A 12,272-nucleotide genomic window follows, 5' to 3' on the forward strand; every position below is an offset into this window, starting at 1 on the left:
TTTATTTGGAGTTCGGTTAATTTCATCACAATTTTATATTAATACAACATTCATTAAGGCTAAAGACTAGCTGGACACAGCATATATGTGTAATATATTATACATTATAGGGATATAGAGAATATATCTCTAGCCTAATATCTTATCCTACAGAATTAGATCTGTACACTTTAATGAAAACATTTAGTAAAGGCTGGCAATGATGCGCTAATGTTTCTCGTTTTAGTCTGAAGTGACAGCTGCCTTTTGCTATGATGTTTTTTTTCTTCTTCTTGCAGCACCTTAACAATCCTGTTGCTGATTGGTCCAAAATTGACATCCACATTTGCTGACCAATCAGGACGCCTGAATCATGTTGGTACATTGGGGAAGAAGAAAACAACTGTACACAACCTGCACGAGAGGAACATTTCAAACCGTTCTACGGCAGTTAGTATGTTCGGAAACTGTAACGTGCAGGTTTGTATAACGGTCAGTGTTCGTAACGGTCATTGTATTTTAAATGTAGCCAGGGCTTGCGAGCTAGCATTGGAGCTAGCAGTTTACTGTTAATGCTTTAATGGCGATAACAGTTGATTTATTTCACTTGATAAGTGAAGCCTCGTCTCAGGACCTTGACGGTTGTAGGCATTTAATTTGTGAGCGGCTTTCTAATATCAGGAGGACAGTGTAGGCTTGTTTTAGAGAAGCCAGTTGACCTTTCAGTGGACGAGCGAGCAGCCTCTGTAGAAAACAGTAATGTGACGACGTGTTGTGTGACCAGCTAGCAATGGTGCATGGACGGAGGAGCGTCATCAAACCAGGTGAAGCAGATGCGTGTGAACGCACCCGAAAGCTAGAGTTTTATAATGATAATATAAAGTACTTTTGTTATACATCTATTTTATGTGCGATAAGTGTCACATAAGCCTGTTGCAGCGCAGATGGATGGAAATAGAAGTTGTGTATCACGAAACTGGCTCAAATAATTCTGTATGTATAGAGAGGCCCTTGAATGGTGTTGGAACAATTTTCGATTCTGCTGATATGATATAACTGGGTCAGTTTTACTTGTGCACACAGAATGCTATTAAAATTATTGAAGGATAACGAGTAGACTATAAACATGAGCTATATGGTCTTTGTTTACATTTACTCTTGTACCCACAAATGCCTGACAACTGCCAGTAATGGAATACTTATGCGAAATGAATAACATATAAATAAAACATGTGCAAAAAGAGCAAACAGTTAACGAATAACTAAAGATACAACTGATTTTGATGCTAAAAGAGCTCATGCGATCGTGAGGAGCAGGTGGAAGAGCACGATATATCTGACTGGCACCCATGATGGGCCTGCCATTTTGTTTTACCAAGCAGTAGATGATTGTCAAAATGCTCTAACATTAATGTTTTTACAAGTTTTCAAATAATTGAAAGGTAGTTTTAAAACACTTTTTTTAAGCTAATGATTGAGGTGCGTGTCGCAGCTGGCAGGTGTGCATGTGTGTAATCAGTGTAGCAGGTGGTGTGAGGCAACTATCTCAGGGTTTAATCTGGGGACAGATTAGCTGTATTTTGGACTGTACTCACTGTAGGCAACTGGTAGATCAAAATAAAACACTCACTGTATAGAACACAGTGTTGCAAGGTGTGGGTGCATTAGCTTATGTGATGTGTGTTGGTTTATAATGTAACTTTGATATGCTTGAGGCACATTATCATAAATGAACAGGACCCAATGGTTACACAGCAGCCAAATGACTAGAGAGATCAGCTCCCACGCCACAGCTGTTCACTAGTTTGTGCTTCTTATCATTCAGTAGATTGATCTAAGGTGTCATGCTATATTATAGAATGGGTTTCATAGTTTTGTTGTAATGTGTGCTTGTTTTCTTTCTTTTTCCAGCAGAAAGAAAAGCCTGTGTGTTCAGCCATCAAACAAAACATGTCTTCTACTCTGCACTGACCATTAAAATGGTAAAATGGCATAACAATTCTACTTTCATTTAATGTTGATTTACTGGGTTATTTAAAAAAAGAAATGCTTAGAAAAGGGAAGTTCTTCATGGTTGAATTTATGTATTATCATAATGTGTATATACTCCCTAACCCTAATAAAAAAATAGACCATGATTATAAATTAAAAAACATTGTTTTATGATGTATAGGATTTAGCCAAACCATGAACATGTGTACAGTATAATACTATTCAATACAATTGTAATACTATTCAGAATGTCTGTTGAGAGTTGCATTAGGTGATGACAATTTGCTGTTTGTTATTAATAAATATATATACAGAAATTGGGATGCCGGTTGCTCACAGAGCGGGCAGCCCATGTATTAAGGCTCGGTTCTTACCGTCGTGTATTAGGGTTAAAATCCGACCGGTGGCTCTTTGCTGCATGTCGCCCCCCCTCTCTCTCTCTCCCTTCCTTCAGCTGTACTGAATAATAAAGAGAAACATCTCCAAAAATTATCTTTAAAAAAATACTGACATTAGTAGTAATAAATGCTTTACTTAATAATTAGATTAAGCAGATCACTTAAATGATAGATACATGTTTGTTTGTGATGTATGGATTTGCATTACAGTTTAAAGTGTGAATGATTAGACTGCAAAGTGTTTATGATAGCTGTTTAAGTTAATTTGATGTGGTCCTTCAGCTATATTATGTGTGGGTTTGCTAAATGACAATCTCTTCTTTATCTATTCAGTAGGTGTGACAACTGTCAAAAATCCTGTGTGACAGACTTTCTTCAGAGAGCTGGATACAACCTCCACACGAGATGGAAGACTCTCCTCACTTGTACATCTCTGAATTTGGAGACAATGAGGAGGAGGAGGAGGAGGAGGAGGAGGAGGATGAGGACGACATTGAGGACGACATTTATCAAGAGGAAACTAACATGGAATCAGACATGATTACGTCACTCTACCAGGATACTGAGAGGGACTCAAACTCTTTTCCCTGCCAGCACTGTGAGAGACATTTTACCTCCAAACAAGGTTTGGAACGACACATGCACATCCACGCTTCCACGACCAACGAGGCACACGCGTACAAGAGCAGTAGGTCATTTGGTTCAAACATGGAACAGTCGCAGCAGGAGACGAGGAAGCCTCTGGATTCAATGGGCTCGGTCATGCAGCTTCATACTTCCCCCACTGGCTCTACTACTTCCATATTGTCGGCTGGTGACCTCACTGTTCAGCCAGACAAACCGGGAGTTTCAGAGGGGCGTCATGCTTGCAAGTACTGTGAAAAGATATTCACTACGCATACGAACAAGCGGCGACATGAGCGCAGGATCCACGAGCAGCACCTGCATGTCACACATGTGGAAAAAACCCAGCTGCCCCAAGAGGAAAATCTCCAGAGGATATTCAGTGAAACATTGCAACAGGAAACAGAGCTTGGTGACATTAAAGCACCTGCCGCTGTTCTGGAGAGTGACGTGGAACACGTAGAACAATACATGCTAGATGTCTCTAGCAATATTTCAGAGAATCTCAGCTTTTATATTGATGGAAAGATAGTGTCAACAAGTAGAGTCAGTAGCTGTGAAATGGCCGAGGTTCATTCTGGGGCTTCAACTTTGGTTGGACTGGATGCTCTGATTCTAGACCCCACCCAAATCAGCCAGGTTTTAAATACAGATTCAGAGATACCCGGTCAACCACTGGCTAAGAGAAGAACTGCAACACCACCTCTTTTACCACAAATTAAAACTGAACTGGAGTCTGAGGTGGTTGTGTCTTCTTCTTCGTCTTCACTTGTATCTTCCTTAATAGAGAATCTTTTTCCTCAGAATACCGAGTCTACATTTGTGCAGAAGGAAAGAACTGTGTTTCTGTCCCCAAAGTTGAAGCAGCTCCTGGAGAAGCAGGATGGCCTTAAACCTACCCTCGCCCTCATCGCGGACGGCCAGAAGCCTTGTTCACCCGTCTCTCTCTCGGTCCTGCCTGCCGGAACAGGAAGGTTTAAAAGAAGGACTGGATCTCCTCCACCAAGCTCGCCACAGCAAAGCCCAACATCTAAAGAAGAAACACCAGATAGTGGAGATTGTGACGCTGTAAATACAGGGCAGATGGAGACACAACATCGTTCATCTGTGCACCTAACAGCCAATGTGAAGGATGACACAACTTCAAACGTGGAGGAGCCAGCAGTGACACCTTTCTTGGCAGAGAGCTGGCCCCCCACCGGCGGTAATTCCTGTAACCAGCAACCACTGGATCTATCTAATACAGTCAAAAGAAATGAAGATGTAACTTTAGCTGATGCTGCGCTTGATTTGAGTTTGCAAAAAACGACTGTAGGTGAATCTGAGCTGACATTCAATTTAGTTTCACACGCAGTTTTGAGAGAAGGAAAATCAAATGCATGCATGCTGGAGACGGCCTTACTGAATATTGGAGAGCAAAATGTAACCCTCGGGAATCCTGAGACCTCTTTACTGACAGACTTCACCATACTTACAGGTCCAGATATAATGAGCCAAATGGAGCCTATGGCAAAGGGACTTGTTTATGGACTTGCACTTCCCTCCAATTCTCTGACTCCATCACCTGCCTCCCTTACCCCTGTTGCCTTGCAGCCAGCTTCACCGTGCACTATAACATTTGCTTCCCCAGCTTCACACACAGGGCTCCCCACTACGCCTTCATTAATCACAGTTTTGGCACCATCACATATGTCTAACCCTTCAAACCAACCAATCCAGGTTTTAGCCCCAAATATATCTCCTGAGCCCCTGGTAATCTGTACAGAAAATGCATTCCATTTTTCAGAGTGTGATTTAACTACTGCATTTGCCACTACCAATTCTGCAAACCCTGTCACTCGCTCCCAATCCCTTGACTCAACTCTTAATCTACCTGGCCACATGTTTCTCTCTGAGCAAATGGCTCTCAACCCGCCTATAGATGAGTCCACTCTCTTGTCAGAATTGCCATTCTCGCCCACTGTAACTTTAAATGATTCCCTCATCAACTCCTACAACATTACCAGCAACACCGTGTTAATAGAGTGCACAATAGCTCTCGAAGCCCCAGGGAGTATAGTCCCTGCTTCAGTTACCTTACAAGAAAACCCTGTTGAGCCTCCAGCACCTACACAAATGGTTGTTAATCACTTAGAACAGGAACAGATTGCATCAGTGCCCAACCCACAAACTGTGGACCCCACTATTCTCATGTCCTCCATCACAGAATCAGTAACTCTATCCACCACCACCTCAGAGAGATCTGATTGTCTTCCTGTGGGGGAATCAAGTCCTGACCCAGAGCTCGTTAATGCAGAGCCACCAACCATAAAAGAGGAGGAAGATGCTGACAGTACTGTCTCCATACCCAAAACCTCACCTCGTCAGAAAGCCGAAGAGGACGAATCCTCAAACAACCCACCGAGTGATGCGCAACAGCAGACTTTCACCAAGAATTTCATCTGCAATGTGTGTGATAAGCTGTTCCATTCAATGAAAGAACTGGGCCATCATGTAGGTGACCATGCTGATGAATGGCCCTACAAATGTGAGTTCTGCGTGCTGCTCTTTAGCAAACCCTCCGCTCTGCTCGATCATCGATCAAGCCTCCACGCTGTCGGAAAGACTTATGTTTGCAGTGCATGTACAAAAGAATTTGTCTACCTTTGTAATCTGAAGCAGCATCAGGAAGAATTACATCCCAGCCAGCAGTGTACATACACAGAAGATGAAAAGGGAAAACTAAGACCTCAGAACTATAATAACTCGACTAAAGTCAACACGGAGGCCTCAGCGCCCGACGCTGCAGAGGAACCCAAGAAACTGGTGAAAAAGGAAGAGGGGGATGTGGCTGCTGAAGAACTGTTAACAACGATAAAAATCATGGCCTCAGATGGAGCCAAAATCAAAGGGCCTGATGTTCGTCTTGGCATTAACCAACATTATCCCAGCTTTAAGCCCCCTCCATTTCCTTACCATAACAGATCACCCGCTGGCTCAGTAGCTTCAGCCACAAACTTCACCACCCACAACATCCCACAAACCTTTAGCACGGCCATTCGGTGCACTAAGTGCGGAAAGAGCTTTGATAACATGCCAGAGTTACACAAGCATATCCTGACTTGTGCAAATGCCAGTGACAAAAGACGATACACGCCCAAAAGGAATCCCATCCCACTACGCCACTTTGCAAAAACTCAAAATGGAGTTCTGTCTACCACTAACTCTACTAACGGACTAAATGCTTCGAACAGACCCAGCCAGTCAAACAGGTCCAAACATAACCAAGAATCACCAGTAAATGTGAAGTTCAAGGTGCTGAACAAAAGGAAGAAAAAGTTGGTCCAAAGGGTCATGCCCCAGAGGAACAAGACCGTTCCTTCGTCAAATAAAATGTCACGTGCACAGGTGGATGAGCAGCAGGAGATCTTTGTCTGCCCACACTGTAGCAGGGAGTTCACAATGCGCCGCAGCAGAACCAAACACATGGCAGTCTGCCCCAAGAAACCTAAAGAGGTGAATAAAAGGAAAGAAGGAGGAATTTCTGTGACAAAAGAAAATGATGGACACCTGCATAGAGGCGTTGAAGAGACACAGCAACCCTCGCCGCCGCATAAAACCAGACTCCAGACTTCTGGCCCGGCTAAAAGGCCCGCCATCCTACCTGTGCAAACTGTCCTATCAAACAAAAGAAGTAAAATAATTATAAAGGAGAGCGTGCAGCCAAAACAAGACACACCCACTCTGAATGAACTTCCCATTGTTCGCACTTTCAACCCCTCTATGCGCCAGTATAGCAGAGTGCAGCATAGCGTCAAAGGCATCCCCATTAAAATCACCATCGTGAAACCACAGCAGGCAGCACCGCAGAGGGATGAGCTGCCCCCCTCCCAGAGCCGAGAGGAAGCAGCCGGAGCCGTCACCAGCCGCTCCGAGCAGAGTCCGACAGTCTGAAGACAACTCTGCAGACACCGGGGATATTCAGGTAGTTAAAGCACATTTAGGTTTATGTGCAAAGTGATGATAATAATCAAGGGAAGACATTGAAAACATAGAGACATGCACAGTAATTCCTCGTGTTCAGGTATGACTACAGTATAAGTAGACACACCAGCAGCTTCTATCATAATCAAGCCTCTTAAGATGATAGTAGATTTTGTGAAGTTTAAAGATATAAAATGTCTTAAATTACAATCATAAATGATGATAAACCAGATGATTGTGAGCAACCTCGCGTGTGTTTTTGTTTTGTTGTTTTCAGGACCCTGCTGTGTGGAGCTCCACCTACTGGAGATAACTGCTAATCGTCACTGTAAAGCCCACGGACCCAGATTGCATCACACTGAACAATAAATAACTGGAATTGAGGACGGATAAAAGGGACGACTTAGGATACTGCAGTGAGTGGATGTATTTAATTGAGAATTTGAATGCTTTTGTAGTAGCTTGAAGTTTTGTAGAGCTCTCCTTCATTTCATAAACTTTCTGTCAACGGTTTGGATTTGCACTTTGAAGTTAGTCTGACTGCTACATGTCACGAATTGGAAAGGAAGTGGGAGGAATTGAGGCTGCAAGGCTGCTCTCATTTCCTACTTGGGTTATTTCGAGAGGATGGCAGGTGGCAATCATTCTCAGCATGCATTTGCACTTTTCCTTATCTGTTGTCTGTGGCCTTTTGGTTTGAACTCTTACTGCATGCTGCTAGCTTGTACCTCAGCTATACTTTAGGATGGATTATGTTGATGCAGATAGGCCTTAAACACTGAATCTGATGTTGCTCTGTTGGTTTGATTGACAATAATCAGTGTAATTATTTAATAATAACTATTTTATTTTATGTTGAAGACGCATCAAGATTACTTCTAAAATGCAGGACTACTAAAATTCTTAACGTTATCAGCACTGTTGATTATTATTATTAGGGAAGTCAGTGTTGTCATTATCGGTGTGAATTGGTAGATTTAAGGCTACAGTCTTTTCAAATCAAAATTGTATATAATCTGGTTGGCCCAGTTGTGATGTATTTGTATGAAAGTTTAGAGAATAATGCTCTTTACGTGCCCTTCAGATGTACAGTATATAATATGATTAAATGTGGCATAGAGGTGATGATGAATAAACAGTTTGGTGATTCCCACATGTGGAATTTATTTTGGTGGCCCACCAAAAAAGGTCAATTTGTTTGTCTCTTCAAACATCTCGGTGGAACTGCAGATTCCTTAAAACAACAACAACAACAACAACAACAACAACGCATTGATATGTTATCACATTTTGAAAAAAGGGCTTTCCTACGTAGCGTCTCATAGGTTGGAATGTGGAGTTTATGGGCCTCCACAAATGAACATTTTGGGAAACGGTTTGATGTTTTGGCACTGCAATCCCAAACAGAAGTACTATATAATTTATACCGCTTGGATGCATCATTTCCACTTTTACAATAATAAGAGTTACATTCTAAACCACATTGACATAGCCAACTCCAGAGCTTTGCCTCGCTGCATTACTTCTGAAATTCTAGCTTGTAAGCTTTATTTTGCACCTGTTTTACAAAATGCTTGTCAAACATTGTGATTTTATTTCCACCATTCAAAGACTATAAATCTTCATATTAGAAATACAGTCTGCTTAGGTCTTTGCTTATAATCTGTTGTCAACAGTTTATTGTGTAAAGTGTGTAAGAATCACAAATGGAAATGAAAGATGAGTTATGGGGTATTATTTTGCTGGAACCCTGTAGTGACATCGAAATGTTTGTGACAAGATGTCACTCATCTCAAAGTGTGATGAATTGTATCCATTTGATACATTTTTTTCTAAGCTAATAGTTTGAAGATCCAGTGCTATACAGGGTATATTTAATTATGAATGATATGATTTATATTAATCTGGGCAAACTAAAACTTAACAATGGCCTGTATCAGAGAGAGAGAGAGTATTGGTACCTCTATTTTACATGTTTGCCTTTTCAACCCTGGCTGGTAATATCTCCTTCATTCAGACTGCAATGTGTTGGATGTACAGGACGGTTCGGGAGACTGTTATTTAACTGTGAAAAGTGCTTGTAGCATTTCAAAGTGTAAACTGAGTCATGTATATTTATTAATAGTTTAAAATCATGTTATCGATATCTGAACAGTTCCTCTGTATGATTTGCACTAAAGTTTTTTCAAGCGAGTGTTAAAAATAAACGGAGAATGTTAAGATTATGTGACGTTTGTGTGAAACTTTCTTTTGTATACAACTCGGATTAATCACATTATTGTTGGTAAATTCTTCTGTGGATATTATGTTGGGAAATTAAAGCATAATCTCAGTTAAGATTTTGTTTTACTGTGTTAACAGGCATTATGTGCCTTAGTAGAAAGTAATAAACTGTCCAGGCGGGGGCACACTTTCCTTACTTTAACCAGTGGAGCGGTGGATTCATGAAGAGGGGATTTTGTAACATCACTGCGTCTCTTCTGCACTCCCACTTTCTGTTAGAAAATCCACTGACAGTGACACATGTTTTTATTCTATTTTTAACGCGCTCTCCGCACCACCAGGATATTAACATTTGGAATTTGAATGCAAAAACAGAATAAATGCAAAGATATTCATCCTGTGACCTGTTTTCTGGGAAACCAGCAAATTATTTTATGGATTAGCTATTAACTGTTAACATTTAGTTTGTCCTGGTTTTATCCTGCATATTTAATATTTAATATTGCAAATGACTGAGGATCAAAGAGACGAGCCAAAAGTCAGAAGATGCAACAATTATGTTTCACACTGCATTGTATCGTACTCCTGTATCGTACTCCTGTATCAGGGATAGATGAGATTACTCTGTTTTAAAAACAATGTAGTAAGAACATTTGAAGTACTGTAATTACAGCATCAGAATACTTTAACTTTTATTTTATTTTCCTAATTAGCAGCTTAAATGATAAAACATCATTCTTCTTCGAGTCATAGCATTTGTGTTTTCTTTTTCATTTGGCTGTCTATTTCTTTTCTTGATGTCTTCGCATTCGTTGCAACTTGGAAACTTCAACCGTAACCTTAACCAAGATCCAGTTTCTCATGTGACATTAAGCATTGCTTTGTGATCACACTGGGGCTAAATCAAGACATTTACATAAAAAATGATGAGTGTGATTGGCGATACTATACGGCTATCTCAGAAATTGGCTAAATATATGCATCAACAATGTATGTACACTCGCTTCAGCTGGAGAAGAACATGAAGAACCTTCTCAGTGTGAGGCGATAGTGACGCACCATGCCTCTCAAGAACACTAATCTGCATAAGCACAACTTTGTGGGGAAAAGTCTAATTAGCAAAGTTAATTAGAGGAACTAGTGGAAATAGTAGCAAACCCAAACCCACCACCTGGTTAATGCATTTGTCACATCCCAGATTGACAACTGTAATGCTATCCTCTCTGGCCTACCCACAAAACTACTCAACAGACTCCAAATCATTCAGAACTCGGCTGCCCGGATCATTACCCGCACCAAATCGTCTGACCACATCACCCCCATCCTCATCCAACTTCACTGGCTCCCTGTTCAGCACCGGATTGATTACAAAAACCTTCTGCTCACATACAAAGCCCTCAACAACCTCGCCCCCACCTATCTCTCAAACCTCCTCCAGGAATACACCCCCCTCCCGCTCCCTGCGCTCATCCTCAGCCGGACTCCTGCCTGTCCCCACCTCCCGCCTCAGCACCATGGGAGCCAGGGCTTTTAGCTGCACCGCGCCCAGGCTCTGGAATTCTCTGCCTCCGCACATCAAACAGTCTGACTCCATTACGACTTTCAAATCCCACCTCAATACCCACCTGTTTAAACCGGCCTACTCTAAACACAACCAACTTGTTATCACTGATCCTCCTTTCACTCCGTCACTCCTCTGTCCTGTTTTATCTGTCAGTTTGACTCATTTGTTTTCCGTCTTTGTTTTAGCCGTTTGTCTTTTAGATGCACTGTAAGGCGACCTTGGGTGTCCTGAAAGGCGCCTCTAAATAAAATGTATTATTATTATTATTATTATTAATAAATAATGTGAGTGAACAGTGAAAAAATAAAGAGGCACTAAGTTTCGTGGAGAAAAGTTAGTTATTTAAAATTAAAAAGTGCCAAGAATGTGCTGTGAGAGCTGCTGTGATGCAACCAGAAGATAATCTATAGAAGCCCACAGTGTGAGAATAGGTCCTCAGCCAAACACAAAACACCTGATTCTAGTTCAGTAGCAGAGCATGGAGGACCATGTGTGAGTCAGAGCTGCAAAACTGTAACTCTACCAGCTTTGATTTTTACATTTGACAGCGGACAGAGGAATCTTGAAATACTTTCAAATCAGGGCTAAGTGTTAAATGACCTTCTGGGTTTTATCAATGCAGAAGTAAAAAAGAAAGAAAAACATGTTCTGTGACTGTAGGTAATATCTAGTTAGGTATGAGAAAGCCCATTTCTGCCATCAAACAAACAACCAAGCAACACCAAAGAGCTGTGCAGTTACTGAATAATAATGATAATATAAAGATATACGATAATAAATACTCATGTTTTATAAAATGTTTTGTGTTACACTTCTGTCTGGACCAAATGTAAAAAATAAAACATAATGCAAAGATGATTTATTGGAATATTTTGAAAACAGCATTCTTTATGTTTACTGGCCAGCCTGCGAGCAGTCTTCTTCTTCTTCTTCTTCTTCTTCTTCTTCTTCTTCTTCTTCTTCTTCTTCTTCTTCTTCTTCTTCTTCTTCTTCTTCTTCTTCTTCTTCTTCTTCTTCTTCTTCTTCTTCTTCTTCTTCTTCCCTGCGTTTCGTAGTGTGCGATCGCTTCCTGTATGGAACAGTGTGAAGCTACTGAAATTAATGTGGTGTTACTAGTGTTTAAAAAACTCTGCAGTGTACGTTTAAGTGTTGTGCTTGGGTACTTATATACGGCATGGAATACTTTTTCCAAGATGTCTGTATACCATACACACATTTGAATGTCCAAAGCCTTGACAGACCCCTTTAAAAGGAAATGAACGACTAACACTGTCTGTAGAGGAGTGCTGGCCTGTGTCGGCATGCTCTCGCAATCAAACATTAACAGACGGAAAGTGATCTCTGCCTACATTTAATTGTTCATTAACTTTGAGAACTGTGGGCATGGATTTAATTGTAAATTTGGCAGTTATGTAGAATCTTTTATTTGCTACAGGCAGATTATATAAGGGTCCAGGGAAAGATTATTATTATGGTTCTTCAATATTATGAGAATGCATTGGAAACAGCAGCTGTGACATTGACATATC

At 41.0% G+C, this 12,272-nt stretch overlaps 1 protein-coding gene across 11 annotated transcripts; it reads left to right on the forward strand.

Moving 5' to 3' along the window:
* The first annotated feature begins 332 nt into the window (after positions 1 to 332).
* On the forward strand, positions 333 to 9,186 carry prdm2a (PR domain containing 2, with ZNF domain a). Of its 11 annotated transcripts, none has more exons than XM_029435599.1 (4): positions 333 to 471; positions 1,891 to 1,961; positions 2,703 to 6,957; positions 7,234 to 9,186. In XM_029435599.1, exon 3 carries the CDS (start codon positions 2,775 to 2,777, stop codon positions 6,924 to 6,926), a length of 4,152 nt encoding a protein of 1,383 aa, XP_029291459.1. In that variant the 5' UTR covers positions 333 to 471; positions 1,891 to 1,961; positions 2,703 to 2,774; the 3' UTR covers positions 6,927 to 6,957; positions 7,234 to 9,186. The 11 variants fall into 11 exon arrangements, with proteins under 11 accessions (XP_029291459.1, XP_029291467.1, XP_029291464.1 ...); XM_029435607.1 differs by having other exon boundaries at positions 2,706 to 6,957; XM_029435604.1 differs by having other exon boundaries at positions 347 to 471; positions 1,894 to 1,961.
* The last annotated feature ends 3,086 nt before the right edge of the window (positions 9,187 to 12,272 follow it).

This window comes from Cottoperca gobio, chromosome 7 (genome assembly GCF_900634415.1).
Source record: "Cottoperca gobio chromosome 7, fCotGob3.1, whole genome shotgun sequence".
Taxonomy (NCBI): domain Eukaryota; kingdom Metazoa; phylum Chordata; class Actinopteri; order Perciformes; family Bovichtidae; genus Cottoperca; species Cottoperca gobio.